The 22,757-nt window shown below is 43.6% G+C and overlaps 1 protein-coding gene across 7 annotated transcripts; it reads left to right on the top strand.

Annotated features, from left to right (window-relative positions):
• The first annotated feature begins 249 nt into the window (after positions 1-249).
• On the top strand, positions 250-22,690 carry NAA50 (N-alpha-acetyltransferase 50, NatE catalytic subunit). 7 transcript variants are annotated; one of them, XM_074809251.1, is made up of 6 exons: positions 250-404; positions 4,734-4,824; positions 14,559-14,695; positions 15,165-15,284; positions 16,225-16,291; positions 18,758-22,690. In XM_074809251.1, the coding sequence occupies exons 2-6, from the start codon at positions 4,757-4,759 to the stop codon at positions 18,936-18,938; spliced, it is 573 nt and encodes a 190-aa protein (XP_074665352.1). In that variant the 5' UTR covers positions 250-404; positions 4,734-4,756; the 3' UTR covers positions 18,939-22,690. The 7 variants fall into 7 exon arrangements, with proteins under 7 accessions (XP_074665352.1, XP_074665394.1, XP_074665386.1 ...); XM_074809277.1 differs by lacking the exon at positions 250-404 and adding an exon at positions 11,079-11,190 and having other exon boundaries at positions 2,590-4,824; positions 14,562-14,695; XM_074809260.1 differs by lacking the exon at positions 250-404 and adding an exon at positions 11,079-11,190 and having other exon boundaries at positions 2,590-4,824.
• Positions 22,691-22,757: the final 67 nt, after the last annotated feature.

Genomic DNA, 22,757 nt, shown 5'->3' with positions numbered 1-22,757 from the left:
CGCGGCTCCCCCTCCACGTGACTCGGGAGGGCGTCCCCGAGTCACGTGGAGGGGGAGCCGCGCGGCGCCGCGGCCGCTCCGCCCCTCAGCTCCTCCCTCGCGCCGCGGGCGAGGGGCGGGCACGGCGCATGCGCGGGAAGGAAACCTGCGCGGAGGGGGGCGGGGGGTGAGGGGTCATGGCGGCAAGGCGGCGGGCGGGGGCGCGCGCGGCGTGAGGTGAGGGGTCACGGGGGTGGGGCGACGGGCGGGCGGGCGGACGGAGGCCCATGTGGAGCGGGCGCGGGAGCTGGAGGCTGAGCCGCCCGTGCTGCCCGGGCCGAGGAGGGGGAGGCCGGAGCCGCACCGCTGGGCCCTGCACGCAGCTAGCGCGGACGCCGGCCAGGCCGCGGCCGCACCATGAAGGGGTGAGTGCGGGCGGGCCCGGCGCGCCCCGTAGGACTCGGCCCGGCCCGGCCGTGACAGGGCGGCGGCGCCCGCCCGCACCCGCCTGGGCCGCGCCGCCTCGCCTCGCCTCGCCTCGCCTCGCTGGCGCGGGCAGCGGAGCGGGGCGGGCCCGGGCGGCGCGGCCCAGGCGCGGCGGGCGGGCGGCGCCGCGTCTCGGCGGGAGGTGGAGGGGGTTGAGCGGTGCCGCCGCCGCTTCAGGGTTGGCGAGGGGGGGTTTCGCTGCGCCTCTCCTGCCTTCTGGGAGAGGGGCAGCGGGCCGTGCCGCGGGGCGCTGGTGTCAGAGGAGCCCCTTTCCGGGGGGAAAAGCCGGCGGTCCCTTCGCTGCTCGAGGGGGGGGCCCTTTCAGCCGAGCAAGAGCTCCCCGCAGGAGCCCTCCTGGCCGTAAAATTTATTCTGCTGCCGGAGCAAAAATTCCCCGTGCTCAGCCGTGCTCTGTTGAGCCGGTGGGACGCGGCGGCTCTTCGTTCTCCTGAGGGAATTGGGCTTGTGGGCTCCAGGAAGCCGCAAAACGAAGGGAGGAAGCAGTGGGCTGGGGGGATGCTGGCTGGGATCTCGTACTTGTCTGGCGTTAGCGAAGAAGCACGCTTGGGTCTGTGTGAAAAAGCTGCCGGCCTCGGACAAGTGGTTTTGCAGGGCTATTGTTTGTAACATTCTCTTAGCACTTTTCTTGGTTTAAGTCTCTGAAGTGTTTGTCTACACGGAGGCTGTACAACGTGGATGGATGAAAACGAGCTGTGTTTTGTGTCCGATTTCCGTAGCACACTGCTTTGGGCCTGGCTTCACCTCTCGGTGGCTCTTGAAAAACCTAGAGATTTCAGATGTGGTTGGCTGAAACACTCGATTTCCTGCTCGGTGGAGGCAGCGAGGTGCAGTGTTTGTACAGGAGACCCTGGAGGCCTTCAGAGTCCCGGTTCTGCTCTGGTGTCAGATGACCTGCCTGACCTTGTGCAGGTCACTTTGGGACAGGTTTTTCAATGTTGGTTAATCACCTAATGTTTATTACTTTCAGCATCACCTCTGCTCCACAAAACATGATCCTTCTACTCTGTGCCTCAGTTTCTTTATAGGCACAAAGGAAGCTTTCCACAGCTGTTTCTCAAAGGAGTATTAAATCAGTCCCCTTGAAACTGGTGTTATGCAATGCTGGGTATTATTATTCCAGTTTGGCAGCTTAAGGCAGGGTGAATGGAAGCTGAAGCACTTAAGCTTTTACTAAGAAATGGTAAGGGGTTTAGCTTATTAACAATTGGGGTGGGATCACACGACAGCACTGCTTGATAACATACTATTTCTTACAGTGTGTAAGCAGCTTCAGACATCATGAGGGGCTGGCAGGTATCTGTAGAGACAGGTTCGGTGATCATTGCAAATAAACTGACTCTCAACTGACATTAAATAGGTGTGTTTGGGATATCGGGCAATCCTTTATTCACCTGCACCACCCTACATGAAACAGGGCTCCCTGCCTCTTAGTCACCTTATAATGAGGATGACGGAGTTTACGAGACGGGTGACAGCACTGATCAGCCAAGATGAAGTGGCAGTTGATGTGATCGTTGTTCAACAGAGCCGCTGATGAAACTGGGTTTCCTTTTATCCTCTGCTGGCTGTTCTGCCGTTTTCTTCAGCTTAGCCCTGGTCAGTCGTGAGTTGAGGGACGGGGTTGCTGGGACCTGGATGTGTGAGGTGGAAGGCGGCCCAGGTGTGTCAGACCAGAGCCGTGAAGGTCTGGCAGGTTGCAGCCTGATCGGGCTGCGGTGCTCCCCGAGGAGGGGCTGAGCCCTGGTGTTGCTTGAGCTGCTATGGAGTTCTCATTTTGGGGAGCTTTTTACTTTTTGTAACTTTTTTTTTTTAAATTAAAAAGCTATGGAGCGAAAAAACACATACCCCTCTTCTGCTTCCAGAGTACCAAACTTTATTTCTGTTACTTTACTTTTACTTACAGGCAGCTTTATTACCGATTCGACTTCAGAACTGATCCCTTTGGGTTTTGTACTTACGTATTTCTGCTTTTGTGGTACTCATATTTCTGCTTTTCTGGTACTCCTTCACCTCTTTGAAGAACAGCATATTCCTGTCTTGTCCAAATACTGTTAGCACCACGTAGCAAGTTCTTGTGCAGAATAAAATCTTCATATTGAATCCAGGTGTTCTCTAAAAATTCAGATTGAGGCAAACAGGCCGATAGAACTCAAACTGAAAAATAACCCAATTTAAGTACAATGAGAGAATCAAAGGACTAGATGAAGATTTCAGACGGAACATATTAAATTATGTAGGGGTACTTTGGAACAAAACCAAATTGTCAAGCTACGAAGATCGGAGAAGATCCCTAAAAAACAAGTACTGTCAGAAGATGGATCCAAAAATAGCTCTGAAGCTTCAACTTCTAACATACAAAAAGTAATGTGGTGTTTGAAGGGATCTGATCTGTCTTCAGTATTGAATCCAAAATTGTGGATCAGTTCTTTTGAACAAACTGACTCCATCTGAGTACTTTTTCTGGGAGTGTATGCGTTGCATAGTAACCCACACCACAAAGTGCAGACATAATTTCGGGAGCACGAAGAGCCGTAACATCAGCTGTAATTATGAACAGTCTACTTTGGCAGAGAAAGAATTAAAAAAGAAACTAGCAAGTTCTCTGACGTTTTGAAATTTCAGATCTAAAAGAGATTGTGTAGTCAATTGTGCATTGCTTGCAGCCCTCTTTCTTGGCTCTCTGAATTAAAAAGGGCACGTAGCCCTGTGTTAATAATGCACAGGGGGCTGTACTGTCTCTGTCATCAGGGTGTTTGAGATCAGGTGACTTCTTTTACAGAGGACCTTTGGTTTCAGAGATAGCAAAAGATTTTTTTTTTTGCTTTCTCAGCTTCTTGAAATTTTGTGGGTTTTCTCTTATTTGATGAGTTAAACACCAGCTTCTGAACGGGTAATTGCTATTACCTCCCACCTGCTTTTGTGATACTTGGCTTTATGTTCACTCTATCCTCGTCTTCTGAATGATTTTAATAGTTTAGAGACTCGCTATGTTTCCCTTTTTTTTTTCCTTAAATGTGAGTTGGAAAACTGAGGTAATTCACTGTTAGCGAACTTCATGATTCTCTAGAGATTCGTTTCTTTTTTCATTTATTGTATTCCTAAATGTTGTTGTTGTTAGTTCTGGAATTTGAAAATCTATTTTAGAACTGGATTTGCACGAGGAAAAATACCAGTGGGAGGGACTCGGGTTCTACTGTCTGTAGTAATTTGCCTGTTTTTGTGGAGCAGCTGTAAATAATACTCCCTGCACTTTACTACTTTTGCAGTGTTGATTCACCTGTTGCTCAGTGGTTTTGTGTTTTCATTGCAGTTGTTATGCTACTGGTGTTAAGGAAGGAAAACAGAAAGTTTTGCATTGATTCTTGAGCATTTGCTGGTTGCTGTCTGTGGCCTTTTGATGTCTTAAAGTAAGGGTGCTTTCCCAACCTGTTTCAGCTCAGATGAAGCCTGTGAGAAGTCATCCAGCCTTTCCCTGCTGCCCCTACCTAAAAACCACGTTACACAAGGGGTGTGATGCAGGGGACACGTGCTCCTTCATGTGCCTGTCCCTGCCGTGTGACCGGGAGTAGCAGATATATAGAGCATGCAGTGCACGTTACGAGCAGGGCCCAGTGCCTGTGATCCTGTGCGTCTGTGTTATTTTCTCACATTGACCAAACCCCTCTCCAGTTTTGACGGGAAACACCTGCGGGATTGTCATGTGGCAGTGCACTTTGAGCCACGGGATGAAAAACTGATTGAAACGGGCAGCAGAGTGCCGGGTGTTATACCGTTGTCGTCGAAAGCAACGTGCGCTACTTTGGCTAAGAAACTTCTAGGAGATTGCTTCTAAACTTTCATGTGTTTGCAGTTAAATCTTACGCTTTGTAGATTCTAAGGGTCCTGACTTGCTGCAGAAGAGCCTTCAGACTCCACGCTACCCGACACGTAGCTGCTGCCACAGAGAACTTGGTAACCCAGAGGCTTTGCAGGCTAGCGCTGTTCTAGCTGCCTCTGTAGGAGAGACATTGCAGCTGGGGAATACTGAGCATAACAGAAAAATAACAATAGTGTTTTTAAAGTATGGTGAGTTGTTATGGGTGAGCTCTGATATCTCTGCTTGTTTTGCCCGGATTCACAAAGTAAGCCCTTCAAGGTCTTGAAGCTGTGCGTGTTTCTCGTGAGAACAGTGAGGGTTTTTTTCTCTCCTCTTCTGAGTTAGTATTACAGAGTTTGTGCAGAACTGTTGATGTGTTTCCATTCACCAGGCACAGTGCTAAGCTTAACATATATGAGAGGAAGTTCCAAGTTTGAGAAAACTGCTGAATTGTCATATGCACTGGAGGCGGGACAAAAAAGGTAATTGAGCTTGAAAATCACTGTTTGGTTTTAGGGTTTTTCTGAACCTAGAAACGTCAAAGCATGAGCTGTGCTTTCTGTATTTAATTTCATGGATGGTGAATTTAAACCTTGCCTATATGCATGCTTACAAATGGCTTAATATCTTCTAAATTAGTTTAGAAAAACTCGGTGAAGTTTATTAGAGGTACTTTAACCTGATTTATAAGTCTTGCCACTTTGAGTTTAATTCCATAGCCAGATTAAGACATTCCATGAAATAGGAGGGATTGGGAGGATGGGAAGGCAGCATAGGGATTGTAGCTTTTTTTATTGAAGCACTTTAGAACCCAGTCTTGGCTTTTGAGTAGTGTTTTGACCATTCAGTTCTTTTTACATGTATGTGTGGCTTGTTAGTACGTAGATTGGCTTGCTAGGTTGGGACATTTCTTCTCTGAAAAATGTAGTATCTTTAGTTAATCACCAGATGCCACAGACTCTGCTGCCATCTCCTGAGGACAAGAGAAACGATGCATCCTCCTTTGCCACATTACATATCTTCTAAAATGGGGAATAATGGGTGATGGTTGAGCCAAAAAAATACTTTATCCAACTGGAAATGATTCAGAACTTGAAGAGCCTGCCCGTTTGGCAAGTATTAGAAGGGTTCAGACCAGTAATCTGAGAAGGAGGTAGATTTTTTTTTTTACCAGGAGGAGGAAAGGACAGGAGAAGTTGGATCTTTATATTTCTTTGGGAATTGATAAGAGAAGTGCAGTACCTCCTTGCATCCCTTCTGCTCTAAGTGAGGCAGGCAATGTCAGGATTACTTTGTGCTCCCTGCTGAAAGAGGGGAAGGGAAGAAGTGACCTATGTGGGAGTTTTAGAGCAGCAAAAGTTTGTCAGGGGGGAGATTTGAGGTGGGGAAGCGGGGCAAAAGAGAGAAGTAGTCGGTACATAGAAGAACTGCTGGTTATTTGGAGACTCTTGGACTTGAAGACCTGAGAGCGGAGAAGCACGGCATTGAAATGGGGTAACTCTGTATTTGTGTCAAAGCATATTGAATTAATTCATTATGGGAAGGAAATGAAACGAGCCTTTATAGAAAATAGAGCCAAAAACATTTCCACAACACTGTCACTAGGTGACTAAGATTAAGATATTTGAATTTTCCTGGGGGCAGAGTAATTTTTTTTAAAATGGATTGAAAATACCATGCTGCATGGTAAAATCCTGATGCATGAAGTACTTCCTGAGCTCGTCTGGCCTTTCTCCTCCCTCTCTCTGTTCTTTTCCAGGCTCCATGTGATTTTTGGCCCTTAGCACACTAGACTCTCAATCCCTGAAAAAAACTCCCACTTCCATCATCTGACCATTGTATTTATCTTCTCTTGAGAGTATGGGGTGAGACCCTGGGCAGCAGCTGAAGGCTTGTGAAAGTTTTCTCTACATGGCACTTGGAATTTCTTGTCACTAAAGATCCAAAATTAGGTTGAAATTTGCAATTAAAGGAGACGTGTTTGGTTTTAGCTCTTTAGCACAAATTTTCATTAGAGAACAATTAATTCATATTGAAAATTGGGAAGAGGAGGGGGGCGGGAAGAGCTTTTTGTTGATGAGTTAGGTGCTTGCAATGATTGTTGCCTTAGAAATAATTGAAGGTAGGCACATAAAACTGATAGCGTGTTATTTTTTCACAGTACATTATTTATATAATCCATGTTTTGAACACCTCAAAAAAAACCACCAACCCTGGGACTGAAATCCAAAGTATAGGCTGGAGACCCCTAATGACCTGCCATTTTGTCTTTACTAATATAATGGACATGGGCATTTGTAAAGAAAGGTCTTCAGTGACCTATAGAAATAGTTTGTGGGAAGCAGAGAAATGCCTTTCTCCTGATGTCAGTTCTATAGTGTCTTACCTACTATAAGTACAAGAGTGCCCTTGAGCTATATAGATTTATGTAAATAAGGCACTTTGTGAACCCAGCATCACTTCTACTTTGAATTTGAAGGGAAGCCTCTGTTCTTACCTGAGGATCATCAGGTACTTCATGTACACCAATTAGCAGAGGCTCATGATCTCCTGGGAGGCAAGTAAGGGTTATAATTGTTATATCCGGGGACACTGAGGGTATGGAAAGGGGCAGTAATTTATAAGATGTCTCAGTATTGATAAGGGAGACACAAAACTAATTTTGAGCTAAGTTGTTTCAAACTGGTGAAGTATTTCTGCTCTGTAATCATGGTTCAAAATCTGAATGTTCTTGTGAGCTTCCTCGACTAATAAGGAGAAGTGGTTAGACCAGCAATGGAGAGTTAGGATTTCTGGCAGCTCTTTATCTGATGTATGATCACAGGCAAGTTGTTTCCTCTTTCACCTGACTTTGATGCACCTGGGATAGGCAGATATAATATCTAAGCCTTTACCTCGTGAGGTGCTTTGAAGCAGCAAAGTGTTAGAGGCTACTAAGCGATGTATGTATGGCTGCTTTTCTGTTCTAGAGCAACTACATTTATTTCTGATGTTTTGGAGTTTGAAAATCCTGTCAGCTGGGCATGGTGATTCCTCTCTTTGTATCCAGCTGCAGAATGTTTCTTGGGAAAGTTTATTTTCATTCGACACTTGTCGAAATGACTTCACTGTCTCCCCTTGGCACTTGCATAATCAGACAGTTGAGGTGCTTCATGATTGTACTGCTACTTTAGCTTTAAGGTTGTTTGCTGGGTTTTTTTGGTTGAGATCAGAGTTGAGTCTAGATTTCAGGTCTAGGAAAATTCTCAAAGAACAGGTTTGAGCTGGGAGAACTGTGAGGCTATTGTAGCATACTGAAAAATTGGCTTCTTGCATGTGAAAACCAGGCAGTCTTGTTCAATGGTCAGGTTGAAGCAGAGTGAATTATCCAAATGTAATGATGCAGCCTTGACTGTAACGTGCTGTGTATTTTTTTTTTTTTGTTATAAAGGAGAGAGGCAAGGAAGGTCTGAAGTACGTTTGGCGAATTATGACACATGCCAGTGAAACCTATTCACGCTGAGATCTGTTTGAATCACAAGTCTTGAGTGAAGTCTTCTGTTAACTCTGATTCTAAAATTACTTAGTGTTCTTCTGTACGTCACCGTGTCCTTCTATACAATCCAGCACACAGCTGGGGGTAACTTCCACCAGGGTATCGGGTGTCATGCACATACATGTTTTCAGTAGTAAGTGGGGCTAAAGAAGATCAGGGGGGCTCAGAAGCAAATCAGTAAGACTTTTTGCGTGCTAGGCTTGTACTTATCCTTCTGGTTTTCTGACAAGTGGAGCAGAGTAGATTTACAGCCCACAGATCTCCTAAATAATTGAAAACATACCAGTCTGCCCACAAGAACTAGACTAACTTGTGTGCCTAGCAAGACAGCTCATCTGTTTAAAAAAACCCAACAAAACAACAACAACAAAATAAAATAAACCAACCCTGAAACACTAGAGAGGCTCTTTGGGTTTGGAGCTGAATCTAAGCAAAGCCACACCCTTCAGGTCTATAGCTTTCATAGCTCTGGTTTGCTTTTATTTTATGAGTGGATTATCCTGTCTAGACTCCTGCTTTGACTTGGAAGCCAAAATAGAAGCAATAAAGCTAGTTGGCCGCTTAGCGGGTGACAAACCTTCTCTGAAGTCCTTTAATTTGTTAGGGCCCTTTTCCCCCTTGTGCTCCCTCTCCTGACTGTTTGACGATACCTCAGTAAGTTTTATGAGTTGCAGATACAGCTCCGCTAAATTTAGCGTGCAGATGCCTTCAATAAGCCTGAGCTGAGCTATCAGTTTCACCGAGATCTGTTTTAGTCAGGCATATCCCTCTGGGGAGAGACTTCTACTATTTAAAGTTGAATGAGACCGAGATTCTTACAGCATTAAGAAACTCGGAATTCCCCCTTTTTCTCCCTGATGTTGCTTCTAAACTAGTGTTCAACGCTTGCTATTCCCTGGGACTGAATTTGTGTTTCCTCCTGAAATTGGCTTCCTCTTGAGCTATCGTTCTGTGTGGCAGTTCTCCTTTGGTATATGTCGAGAGGCAAAAGGCAGCCTTAGCATAAGTGAACACCGTTGTCTCCTTTAGCCTGTGTTACTTCCACCAGTATAAATTTAAGACATTACAGGAAAAAGAGACAAGTGTTCAAATCGCAGCTTATCTGTAGTAGGCTGCAGATAGAGGAAATGCAGCTGCAGTAGGACTAACTGGATGGCCTTTGGTCCTACAAACAGTGTGAGGGTTTTTCTAGCAAGTGCCTGAAGGATCTTAGGGCACTGGCATGCAAGAGCAAGAGTGTTAATGCCCATGTTCTGGGCACGCATCCAGTTTCAGTAACAGCTGCATGTCACTTCGCTAAAGTCCCACTTCCATTCGGATTTTGTGGATCACTCCTCACTTCCGCTCTTTCATCGCTGGGCAGTGTCGCTGCACGCTTTTAACGAACAGCAGCCTTACGCACAAGAAACCGGTGCCCCTCGCTAGTGAAGCCTCAGTGTGCTTTTTCCCCAGTAACGGAGTCATGGTGTGCTGCAGTTGTGAGAAATGTGAGCGTAGTCCTAGGGTAGGTCAGGAAAATGCCTCTGGCAGAGATGGGAAAAACTTACTGCCATTGTACAAGGCAGTAGTAATTATTTGGGGTGCTGTAAGCAGTTCTAGTTAGCCATGTTTAAGGAAAATTAACTATAATCTGAAGGAACCGAAAGAAGAGCTAGTATGACAATAGTAGGAATTAAAACCCAGTCTTAAAGGAGGAGGCCAGGAGCTTGGCTTTAGTTAGAAGAAGGAAAGTATAAAGAAGTCATGGTAGCTCCCTGAAAAGGCATGTGGGTTAGGCTGTATGGGTACCCATCAACTACTGAAGCTAATGAGCAACAAGAAATGGCATATGGGTAGACTTCAGTACATTTAGGATGGAAATCAGAAGAAATCCTAACTATGAGGGTAATGGTAGCTTGGGAAGATGTTTAAGTGGCTTCAGGGGGCTGGCATTCCATCTAGGGAAGGGTATGGATTTGTAGAGCATTGTAGTAATAAGAGACCTGACATGAGGAGCCAAGAGTCCCTCATTCCTCCATATTAAAACAGTTGCTTGGGATGGGGTGGCTGACTTGGTCCAGAAGCTTGGACACCTAAGCTGAGTGCAGCTGACTGTTGTGTGCTCCATGGAGTGCTATTTGAGATGTAGGATGTCAGTAATAAGTGTGTATCTTCTTAGGAATATTATTGGAATAATAGAATAAAATAATCTGTTAAGGAAGGGCACGTCCCTTCTGGGTGCTTCAGGCTCTTTACACATCTTTATGTTCTTTCATCTGCTAATTTGAGCTCATGATTTAATTTTTTTCTTTGCAGCAGCAGAGGATAGGTATTTCTGGTATAGGCTGTACTGAGCTGGAATGCACAGGACTGGCCTAATCAGACCTTAGCTGATACAGTAAACTTACATTACTGATTTGGCTGAGAGGTAACTTGAAGAAGCAGGTCTACTTGTAAACAGCTATTAGAAAACAAACAAACAAAAGGCCAAAAAACCCCCAAAGCTATTTCTATTACTCCAGTGAAAAGAAAGGTCCTTTGTTATAGGTGTTTTGCCTTTTGAGGCTGGGGTAGTTTTAATTCCTTAGGTTCAATTACTCTGTAAATGATAAGGTGTAGCACAAAATCATCTAGATGCTGAATGATGGCTGTGCTCCTCGTCCACAGTACTTCCAGTTTAAACTGGGGCAGGCTGGCACTTCTGCTCAAGAACCGACGCGCTCTGGCAATTTTTTTTCTCTTCTTCATGCTGGCAGGAGACTTGTGTGGTGAACCCAATCAGGGGACTGATGTGGGTTAAAATGAAACTTTTCTTTTTTTGGCTAGGTTAGTTTTAATTGGGGTTGGTTCACCACATTGTTGCCCAAATGTCTGTGCCAGCAAGAAGATGGAAATGAGTGGCTCGGGGACAGCAAGGCTGCTGCTTTTGGCAGCAGTGCCAGCTTTCCTGTGTTTTTACTTGAGGCCCTAGTGGCACTTCTGCCGTGCTGCCCTCGGGCAAAGTGATGAACTTTCATGATGTGGGTCTTCCTTTCCATGTCCTCATTTAGTTTACTTATTAAATGTTTTTGTGTGTAATAGATGTGGTGCTGATTTAATCAGCTAGTGCTATACATTAAAGTTATTTATGATTTGAGTACATACTATTTAAACAAACATATTTAGCATATTAATTTATGCTTCCTGCAGTGTTTCTCAAACTTTTTTCGTATTGTCCTCCAGGATAAATTACAGGCCCTGGTGCAACTCTCAAGCAACGAGGAAACAGCTAGTGACAGAACACAGGAGGCAGGCAGAAGGAGATGGCAGGAGGCAGCAATGAATGTGGCAAGTGGTGAGAGATAGGGGGGAAGCCCAAGGGCTCAAGGAAACTTGTCAACAGAACCTCTTAGCCACCTACTACTGAACTTGTTTCTCTGGCCTGATGCCAGCCTCAGAGGTGATGTCTTGGCTCAGCACTTAAGAGCAGCCTTAGACTCTGCTTCTGAACTTACTTATTTATTCCCTGTCTGAAACCTTCTTGGTGAAGGTCTGTCTTCTGGCCATGGTCCCTTTCTCAGCCATCCTGTCCTGGCTTCCCCTGACAATATATCTTTGTCCTCTTGCACTGTCATAATAAATATTCCATACTGACTGTCTTCTAATGCCTGATTTCTTGCTTCATTAGTAACTAATTTAAAAATAATATTAGAAAACAGACTACTTGGTAATAGTCTATGTCAAAGATTTTTGTTCAAAGAGGGACTTGCTCTATAACAACTTTGCTGTGCGTTTATCATAAGAGTTCATGCTAGCATTACTCATGTACTGAAGCTTGGATCTACCGATCAAAAAAAGTATCACCAAGGTTAATATACTATTAAATCTTTTGGATCAAAGGTCTTGGCTTTCAAGGGACTGAATGTGAATGTGAGGTTTTACTCTTCCCTTACCTCCTACTCTGCAGCTAATCTGATCTAATTGAGCAGTTGAGACCTGCGTCCTTGCTCTGATGCAGACTGCAGCAAAAGAGGCTGCTGGGTCTTCTCTTTGCTCCTAGTATGAGATTACTGAGGTGCTCTGCTCCAGCAAAACTCCCAGACACAAATACACCTGGGAATCCACACACTACAGTCTTATTCCTACCCTTTGTGAGGAACAGGTAGCAGCAGTGCTGGCTGGGATTAGAAAGGGGCACAACTTGCTTTCTGTGTGCCTGAAGAAGCCCTGCCATGCTAGGCTGAACAGCTGTGCTAAGCTGGGCATAAAACAGGTATTACAGTTATCCCACTGTCTAATAACTTTGATAGCGTGCTTGTTTACAGTGGGAATACTTCTGTGGTGTGAGGAGATCATCCCTACTAGCTCAGTACTTCCTTTATGTTGGACTGTAATTATCAAAGGGACTTGCACAAGTGGTGATATGTGAAGAAAGGAATCTTGAGAGCAAAAATAATCTAGAAGATGGAAAAGGCTGCGAAACAATGGGCTGGTGGCTGTAGGAGTCACGGAAAAGAGATACTGCAGACTGTTTCTGCACAATATAGTGGTTTATAGCTGGAAACTTTAGAAATATATCCCATTGCTATTATTTGTAGTATGTCTGTGTATCTTGACATGGATGAGATGCCAAAATATGGAGACTGTTGCTGCTTCTGTCATTCTTGAGATCACTGTTGGAGAACATACTGTCCAGCTCTAGTGAGATATCTCCCAAGAGACTGCTGTACAACTGGGCAGAGCTCAGGGCCAAACTACAAAAATTTGTTGCTTAGGAATTGTCCTTGTAGTGAGGGAGGAAAAAGATCAACACATTCAGTGTGGCAGGGGCAAGATAGATGAGGAGCTGCCCAGAACAATTTGCAAGCACCCACACTGGCATGAGATGCTTGACACCGAGAGGCTTTTTAATTTCTTTGGCAAATGTGTGATGAAAGATTAGACTTTGAGTCAGCAAAGTTCAATATGTAAATGCCATCCATTAATTCTAAGTAGTCACTGGAACATATTAATCTGATGGAGAATTACAAAATCATCAGTAGTCCATTAGTTAATGCTAGATGATTCTCTAAAAGGTAGGCCCTACTTACAAACTGTTTAGCTTCTGTAGGGCTTACTAGGGAGATTTGTCTGATCTGTGTCATACCAGAGAGTAGACAATGGTGTTCCTTGATATCTTTGCAGAACTGAAGACTGTATTCTTTGCTGTAAAAGAAAAGGAGAAAGTGGGTGTGAGGGCAAGTTATGCTTCTTGAAGTAAATGGTAAAGGCTCCATTCCTGTAGCTTTTTCTGATAGTTTTGCAGGCTGCAGTACAATGCCTAGAAAGCATCGTATATTTATCACCCAGCATTGGTAGCGACACCTAAAACTGATACAACATCTGGAGTAACAATTGCTTAAGGGCTTCTGATGTATAATCAAGGTCAGTTAATAAAGCAGAGACAGATCATACTCCACGATGTTTGGTATAGTTCTTGAAGAAAAAAGCTGGTGGTTGTTTCTTCTTTGTTTCACTGTATTATGTAAATCAATCTCGGCTGTTGTGTCCTAGGCATCAGCCTATTCAAAACAAGCTGCCCAGGCACAAGAGGCACTGGGGATGGAAAGCAGCTACTGCACACTACTAGGAACAAACTTTGAAGCCTGGCGTACAAGGATCTTAGAAAACTGCCTTTGTGAAAACAGAATTTGACTTTTTTTTTTTTTTTTAAAAGCGAACAGTGTCTTTACCAATGTTTCGATAGAAAATAATCTGGTTGCCTGTATGTATTTGGTAAAACAAGGCTGAGTGAACCTAGAATTGTGTGTGTTTTGAACTCGACATGCATTGGCTTTGTACCTGCCTAAGTATTCTGGTAACTGTTTGGGAAAACATTTTTATTATCTTGATTTTTTTAATTTTTCATTCTTGTAGTGCTTGTTAAAACTGTCTATGTGCACGCAAGAAATTGGTTGGGGGAATATGAACACCTAATAGTTTTTGGTTTTTAATTTGCTTCTATACATATAGTGTTTCTGTCAGGAAGTTAAGTCTTAGAAAAGGGAGAAGCTTGGTTTGTTTCTTTTCAGTACAATTCAGTGCAGTACTGGTATTTTAAGGTTGTGATTCTGCTCTCAGCAGGAAGAATGATCATGACAGATGCAGAGACCACCTTGACAGTGGCATGCTTGCATATTAACAGGCTTAATATGCTGCACACAGTATTGTTGCTTTTTAGAGACAGGTGTCTAGTAATGACTTACGTCTTTGTCTAAGCATAAGCTTTATATTGATAGGTGGTAAAATTAGGGCTGTCTTTGAAGCATGGATAAGGACTTCATTTTCTTGGTCTCTATTCTAGCCACCTGTCCCTCCCATCTTTCCCCCTGCCCTGTGATCTTGATGATCAGTGAGGAAATTAATGGGATAAAGTTAAAGCTAATACTCCTACAGAGATTTGTGTTCTCCTGTCTCCCACCCAATAAAACCACTACAGAACATCAGTGTTAAGTGTGGCCCGAGAAACTTCTGACTGTATAGTACCAACTCAAATGGGGTTTGGGAGTTAAATCGGTCACCAACAGAAGACTTAATTGTACGGGCTGGACACTGCAGTTCAAATATGTATTGAACTGATTATTAGGTGGGACAGTTCTCTAAGCGTAAATAAAGTAAATGATTTTGGTGTCCTTAGAAATTTTGCGGTGTGTCAGATGTAAAGCATATTTTGATTTGTTCCAGTAGCCGGATCGAGCTGGGAGATGTGACGCCACACAACATTAAGCAGCTGAAGAGGCTAAACCAGGTCATTTTTCCTGTCAGCTACAATGACAAGTTCTACAAGGATGTACTGGAGGTTGGCGAACTAGCCAAATTAGGTACAAATGTTCTTGCCAGTAATTGTGGGCTATGGTGGCAGAAGTGCTCATCATTGCTATCCGTAATGGTTTTGAATAGCAGATCCTTCTATTTTGTTGTTTTACATAATGAAAAATAACTGTTTGGGAACCTCAAAAAGCCACAGTGCCAACCTCAGAGGGTTTGTGTTCTAAATAGATTCCATTTTACTGGGAATAGGCATGTTTTCTGCTACAGCAGAAAATGTGAGCTATGTGTGCTGTCTGCTTACCTCCTGATGTCATTGCTGGTTGGTTTGAACTGTGATAAGCCAAGCCCTGTGTCAGAGCACCACTGGTAACTTCCAGTGTTAAGCCACAATATACGATATTTTATCTGGATGGGAGAATTAGCAGGAGGGAAGGAAGGAAGACACAGGGTGTAAATGAAGGAGCTGTACGTACAGTTTGAGACTTGTGACTTATAACACTTCGTTTCCCTCCCTGGCAGCCTATTTCAATGATATTGCAGTGGGAGCAGTGTGCTGTAGGGTGGATCACTCCCAGAACCAGAAGAGACTGTACATCATGACACTCGGATGCCTGGCACCCTACCGAAGGCTAGGAATAGGTAAGGAGGATCTTCTTTTGTATCTGAGTCATCAAAGAAACCAGACTGCTGTGCAGCCTTCTAAATGCTCTTTCAGATTTTTAACCAAGATAGTGCACTTTTAGACCACTGATTTCTTTGGAAAGGACTCTGGGGAAAGAGTATGAGTTACGTGCTCTTTTTTTCCCACCTTTCAGAAATGGACTTTTTGTAGAACTTTCTAATTCAGAATTTCAGATTATTTTAATCACATTATCATAGTGTGATGTAGATACTCTGCTTCTATAGATGTGAAAATTGATGCACAGAGATATGAAATAGGTTTAGAGGTATGCAGCCAGTATGCAAGTCACGTATAAGTAGAACACAACGTTCCTTCATTGGGTTATCTCTTCACTCTTCTAAATGTAGGTGTTTTTCTATTTATTTTGTCTTTAGCACTATGATTGTTGCTGCTCAGGGGTAGTACCTACTTTCTGTCTAGACTGCAATTAGCTCTTTTCTCCATGTTGCAGATCCATAGGCCAGATTAATCAAGACCTTACAGTAACCTGTTTGCTTTGACAAACTGGAATGAAAAGATAACTGTTTTTTAAATTGTTTTACTAGGTCTTTATTAGAAAAATTTACCAATGCTCTCCCTGCTTTATACATTTTTGACTGTATTTTGAGGTGAGTTTGAGACCTTGAAGCTAGTATTTAAATAAGCTGCTTTATACGCGTGCTTCTGGGCTGGTGGATCTGTTTTCTCCAAAGAGACAATGAATTAAATTTGGTGAGCAGTCAGAAAGATAGAGCAGTACTTCTCCACCATGTTTTATTTGCCTTTCCTAGTTCTCACAAGCTCTGTAATTTTAGCCTACCTACAGTTAACCTGCCTCTCCCTAAGAAAGCCATTAGCTAAGTAGAGACTTGGTTGTGCACTTCTGGTTTTCTTAAGTATCTCTTTACCTTTCGGCAGGAACTAAAATGTTGAATCATGTCTTAAACATCTGTGAAAAAGATGGCACTTTTGACAACATCTATCTGTAAGTAAATGAGTTACTCTCATGCATTTTTGGAGAGGTGAGAGAGGCATATATGGGAGCAAAGGGAGGGAGATCCAAGAGCATTTTAGTATGTATTTCAGTGGGGTCGTGGGACTTATAATTACTAGCAAGAAAGCTAGGGGTCATGTTCTGGGCTTGTGCGATGCTGAGAAAACCAAAAGCTTGCTTGCTTTAGAAGGGCTTCTCCAAATTTGCTGAATTTGAAAGTAGTTTAGTTACAAAATGATGTTCTACAGCAGAATTACACTGTATGACTGAAAAAAATTGGGAAAGAATTTGGTTTGTTTACCATACAGTGTTGTCCTCAGAATGGAAAATACTGCGAGTCTTGCATGCAGTTTGATGCATTAGCTGTCTGTCTTTTATGACAGTAGTGTGTAGGTTAGAACAACAGATCAGAGGTGCTTACAAGCACTCTAGGTTTGCATTCATTAGCAAGGCCCAACTGCTCAGTCCCATTCTTGCACTGTGCCAAGTCAGCTGTTTGTGCAGCAACACAGTAAACTAGCACAATAACCTGACCCAGCTGGGGAAGCAGTTTTCAGCTTTGCTTCTGGGTGTTGGTTTTGGTTTTAGTGAGGTGGTTTTGGTTTGTTTCGTTTTTTTAAATCAACTGCATGTCTGCATAAGCACTTGGCATGACACAGACATGTGAACAAGCTCTGGGGTAGAGAACAGGGCTGCTTTAAAGAGCACCGCCATCCTAATAGATCCCTGTGGAAATAGAGCCAGAAATCCATAGATGCCAAAGCTTTGCTTCCCCTTTGCTGCTGGCTGCACACTTCTGCTTCTTCCTGTGCGTTGGTGTCTGTGTGATTACCAAGTGAGCTGATGAAGTTTTTGGCCAAATTTCTTCTCTGAGCCAGCTTCTTCCTTGTCCGTCACTGCCAGCTTATACCAGTACAAGCCCAGTGCGCTGGTAGGGATAGTCCCACAGCAGGTACAGCTTGGATGGGCTTCTGCTGCCACAGAACTGCACCCTAAACTCTTGCCAGGACTGTTGAAGACTATTAGTGAGGGGTGTTTCATACACTGCTATCACTATAAATGGAGTGACTTTCTTCTCAAGCTTAGTCCACCTCTGCCAAGGAGGTGCAAAGTCTTCCAAGTCCTCTACTGTTGTAGCTTTGTGCCATCTCTGTAAGAGGAACAGGTGTTTTAAAGAGGAGTCTGAGTAAAGCTGCTTTTGGCTTGTATTCCTGCTCTCCTGCCTCAGAAGAAGTGGTAATGAACTCTCTCAGATGCCTGCTAGTTGGCACAGGCTTTCCTTTTTGCTTTTGCATGTTACTGTGTGCACAGTGAAGGAGCTGTTTGCTGATTTTAATACAAAACCCAAATCCTTCATAATCCTTCTTTCTACTTCCCGAAGTAGGATTCTGGGATGACAATAAATAGCCCCCAAAGTTGGGCACAACAAAGTTCTTTTAGTGGCCCATTGATTTTATTACTATGTCTGTTGCTTCTGCATCTTCTTATCTTTATGTACTGTGCAGTTTAGCACCCAGTTTGATATCAGTGCTTAAATTTGTCATTATTATGAAGTTCCCTTTTAGCTATTTGGTGGTTATTGGGCTTAACACTAAGATCTTTTGTTTTGTTCTGCTGTTGCTTCCAGAGTTGCTTTGGTTCTATGGTTATGCAGCATGCTTTCATGACAAAGTGATTCATGAGCTTGTGCAGTGTCCACTGAATTTTGGGAGTGTTTAATGAATGCCTTTTGCTGAGCCAAAGATCTCTTTTTTCTTTTTTTTTTTTTTTTTGATAGAACTTGTGCAAATAAACATCCTAGTTGCTTAGGATGAAGAACTGATGGCTGTTTGTTTTGGAGGCCTTGAAACTCTTGCAGTATGCTAGCAGGATCTGTAAAACTGGGGTAGATAGATAAGAGGGGAAAGGACTTTGTAAGTCCATAGGGCTTCTTTGTGCTGCCACAGCTTTTTGTGAGGAGAGGGGAGTAGTTACAAGTGAGCAAGGAGTTAAAATTGTGTCAAACACAATTGCCAGTTTTGTGTTGCACCCTGTATGGACCATCACTCAGGTCATCTGAGAAGTGTCACTACAGGAAGTTGAAATTGGCCCTACCCTGAAACTTTGTCATGTATTTCCACAAAATACATCACTTCCAGCTTAAGAAAAATTGACATTACTGAGCTCGTAATGCTTCAGAGTGTCTCTGCTATTTGTGTTCCTCAGAAGAATTTTACTGAGGGGAAACACTTGCCACTTCTCAGAATGATTGCCGCAGGCTATCCAGGAGCTGTACGTTAGCTCAGGATTGATTCAGGAAAACCAAAATTTCCAGTCCTGAACTCACACTGTTGAGCCTTTCTCTTATCTAGATAGCTCCTTTCCTTATCTTGTCTTGGACTGTTCTGAATGTGGAGGCAGAATACTGTACCGCAGAAAGTTCTGATAGCTGTCTCTCTATCCTCCTTTCTGTCCCAGGCATGTCCAGATCAGCAATGAGTCTGCAATTGACTTCTACAGAAAGTTTGGCTTTGAGATCATTGAGACGAAGAAAAACTACTACAAGAGGATAGAGCCCGCAGATGCTCACGTGCTGCAGAAAAACCTCAAAGCCCCTTGTCTTGGCCAGAATGCAGATGTGCAAAAGACCGACAACTGAACAAAACCCCAACGAACACTTTCTTGCACTTGCTTGTCGCCAAATAAGGAAAGAGAGGCCTCTTGATTTTTTTCTTTTTTTTTTTATTCCACCCCTTCATCCTCTTAATTGTTTTTTTTCTTGACCTCTCTCCAACAAAATGTAATGCTTCTTCCAAGGATTGTCCAATCATGTTTGGGGGTTTTTTTTTTTTTTGAGCTCTCCTTTCTGGGTTGGTTTTTTTTTTTGGTTTGGGGTTTTTTTTTGGGGGGGTGTTTATTTGGGGGGTGGGAAAAGGTGTGCAGATCTCTTAAGTTTGAGGTGTGGAGGGCTTGAGCAGGTTATCCTGGTGACAAGTTTCCTTCAGAATTATCTCTTTCAGTAAGCAGAATGTAAATCCAATGGGGGGGGAAAAGGAAAAGCAATATCTTGTCCTTTGACTCCTACATTATTGTGTTTTTTATAACCTACAGGGTACTTTACTCCACCCCAACCTTTGAATGTTACTTCAGTACTTCCCACTCTTCCTCTTAATTCCCCCCACCTCAAAAAAGTATGTTTAGTTCTTCCCAATATTTTTTGAGTATGGCTTTTCCCTCCATCTTTTGCTGAGAAGGGTGGGCTACTTTACCATACCTTTTCACCCTGCCTGGGCTGATCTTTTTTTGAATGCTTTTTTTAAATACTCCTCACCCAAGCTGGTGCTACACTTCTTAACTGAGAGGAGGGTTTAGAGTGGTCTTTATTTTTTCTTTTTTTCATTTACCCAACTCCCAGCAGACTTCTGCCAGAGTAAGAGTTAGATCTGGTGTTGGCAAGAGTAACCTTGTAAAAATATGAATCCCGAGGCAAGACCCTTGCTTTAAAAATGGGTGAAATGCTGTGGGGCTCATTGAAAGTTAGTTTCCTCTGTGTTGTTGGGATGGGAAAAGTGACTGTGACCACCTTACCAGCTTTGATCGCATAAGGCAAGCACCCGTCTCCAGATAAATCTGTTACAGCTACTAAATCAATGGTGGCGCATCTGAGATGAGGCGAGGGTTGAGGAAACCAGGCAGCGAGGCTGAGAAGGCAAACATGGATCTGACCCTAATCACATAGCTTTGCAGGGTTCTCCTGGATTTGCTTGGGATTGGCTTGGCTTGCTGTGTTTATGTGCTCCTTCGGGAGGAGGTGGTGAAGAACTGCACAGTTTGCTCCTTTGAAGATTTTTTTTTTTTTTCCCCTTTCCCCATTCAGTGGTAATAATGCAGTTCTCCTCTCGTGAGAGGGTGTTCACGGAGCACCGGGGAAAGCGGCATATATTAGAGCATTTTATGGGTTTGGAAAATAGGCTGACTGGCTTCTTTCTAGTACTGTAACCTCAAAGCTACAGTAAACTCTACTAAGCTCTGCTTTGCATCCTTTCATGCTTTGTTTGCGTGAATATCAGTGCTCCTTTCTATGCACTGTTGCCAGCAATTTTATGTATGCCAATACAAATACCAACTTGAGCTTGGACTCTTCTCCAAGCACCTGGGAAAGTGCACTGAGCTGAGACAACACCAACCTGCCCCATCCCCCAAGTAGATACCGAGCTGCATTCCTTTCCTGTTTGTTCTTTAAAGTTGAAACCCGCATCTTGAATTCATCCGCTTTGAAAGCCTCTGACCGACAGCGTGCATCGCAGCCTACATCTGGTTAGTAGGTGCTGTCCAGCCATTCAAGGGTGACTTGGGAACCAAGGATTTCAAGACGGGAGTTGTGGTGAGGCAAGGGATGGCACCCCTCATTGCACATTATGTGGTCTTTGATACCCGAGGGGTGACTGTACAAGCTGCTCCAGAATTACCTCCTCCTTTCCCAGAGGCACGTAGTGCTTGTTGGAGTGCATCTCGACAGACCTATGCTGTAAGATGGCTACTTCTATTTGCTGGGTTTGCACTAATTGAGTCTTGGGGACGGGCGAATCACAAACAACAAAAGCCTGTCGGCATGGCCTGAGCACCTGTGTTTGCAACACTCAGTGGCAGACTCTGGCTAGAAAGATGCAAACGGTTTCCTTGGCCAGAGGCAGCCTAGTTTTGACAAAAGCTTATTTTTAGTACTGCTAGGACCTGCTCACACTGGTTTTGGCAGTTCTGGCATCTTTCTAGAAGGGAATGTATTGAAGCACAATTAGCTTGTCATATGCCAACACAGTTTCCCTGGCCATCTGTAGACCAAACCAAGAGAAGTACGTGGAGGGAGAGAGACAGTATTGTATTTGAGGATGTTTGTGCAGCACAGCTGTAACTCAGACCATAGCTGCCTCTGGTGCCAAGCAAAGTGCTCTTCATTCTTCTAGAACTAAGTGGTAAGTGTTTGGGTTGGGTAGATGGGTGTGGGGTTATGAACTCTTAGGATTTGCTGTTGTCGTAGGCTTCCACAGATCGGTGTGTTTCACAGACAGTTTTCCTTCAGGTTTAAAAGTATGAGTCTGATGTCTGAACTTACTTGGATTAACCTTTGTTTCTGTCTCTTTTTGCTTTGGGCTGCCATCATTCTATGAATGTATCCCTGAAAACAATTCTTAAAGCTCCTATTCCACAGCAAACCTGCCTCATTGTAACTTCTGATGAAATGTTTCGTAGGAGGTGGAAGAGAGAGTAACCACAAATCTAAGACTCCTTTTCCCAGGCTATTTATCCTGGAAAACGGTTGTTGAATCTTGAATACAAGGTTTAATCTGAATCTTGTAGAAAGCTGTGTTCCCTGTACGTGGATAAGGGCGAGTGACAGTCAGTAGTTCTGGATGACAAACAGTTGTATTTTATAGGTGTATCAGCCCTGTTGAGTGTCGGAGAACTCTTAGTGCTGTTACCCGGAGACACTGAAATTTGTGTGAAGTATAGGCTTACTGCAGAGAACTTCAGTTACTTTGGTTGTTGCTGCAGCAAGACCTCCTTTTAGCTTGAAAATAACAGCTTACGAACAACTACATTTTTTAAAATTAGTTGAGAGTTTCAGTTGGGGGAAAAAAACCCCACCAGCGCTTCCTGTTCCGGATGAAGATCTAGCAAGAAAAATGTACGTGACTAACAGCTTTAGAGTGTAAATTGTGTATATATGAGTTATTCCTGAATCTTTGCAACTGGTTTTGTCATACATTGGTTGAAGTATGAAGATACTATCTACAAAAAGAGTCCTACTAGAGGAAACCATGGTACAGGGGAAAAAGAATCATCCAGGAGAGATATCCCTCATTTTTGGGAGGGGGAAGGGAGAGAATTTTATTTTGTGTATACAGAAACTGGCTGAGTTTACATGATGCAGCTAATGGTTAAACCTGCCAACTAAATATGACATACTGTTACAAATGAAACAAACTTATGTGATATTTCGTTAAATCTCGATGGTGCCCTGTGTCTAGTAAAAATTTGATCCCCCAGATTGTTTTATTCTCGCCCATGTTGTAATCCAGGGTCAGCTGCTATGCACAAAGTCTGTGTTTTGTAAAGTGTTTGCTGACTTGGATGTTTCTTTTGAATCTGCAACTGCTTCCTGATTAATTTGGCTAAGACTAAGCCTGGTCTCTTGAGTTAAGATTTAATCAAAGGTATGCTGTATGCAGTTTACAGGTGCATTCTCAATGTTACAAGTTAAGTTGCAGGGGGAGCAAATTCTTTACAATAAGATGGTCCATTTTTAATCTATATCATTGCCCTTGTTGTACATCAGGAGCATGTTTTTGTTTTTCTCAAACTCTTTAGAAATACCGTTCAGAATAAACGTGCACTATTTGAGTTATGTCATTTATGACTTGTCACGTGCAGTTTTTTGCAGTCCAGCTGTTTCCGTCTGAAATCAGATACAGAATAT

The sequence above is a fragment of the Strix aluco genome, chromosome 2 (genome assembly GCF_031877795.1).
Source record: "Strix aluco isolate bStrAlu1 chromosome 2, bStrAlu1.hap1, whole genome shotgun sequence".
In the NCBI taxonomy this organism is placed as follows: Eukaryota; Metazoa; Chordata; class Aves; order Strigiformes; family Strigidae; genus Strix; species Strix aluco.
Note: the sequence above shows the minus strand (reverse complement) of the source record. Positions and strands in the feature narration are given on the sequence as shown.

What these genes read in the sequence shown, in the direction of transcription:
- NAA50 (XM_074809242.1), top strand. Translation starts at nt 4,715, where the DNA reads ATGTGTTTCCATTCACCAGGCACAGTGCTAAGCTTAACATATATGAGA. An exon ending in CTGGAGGCGGGACAAAAAAG is followed by an intron (nt 4,825 to 14,558) that starts GTAATTGAGCTT and finishes GATTTGTTCCAG; the next exon opens with TAGCCGGATCGAGCTGGGAG. An exon ending in ACTTTTGACAACATCTATCT is followed by an intron (nt 16,292 to 18,757) that starts GTAAGTAAATGA and finishes TTTCTGTCCCAG; the next exon opens with GCATGTCCAGATCAGCAATG.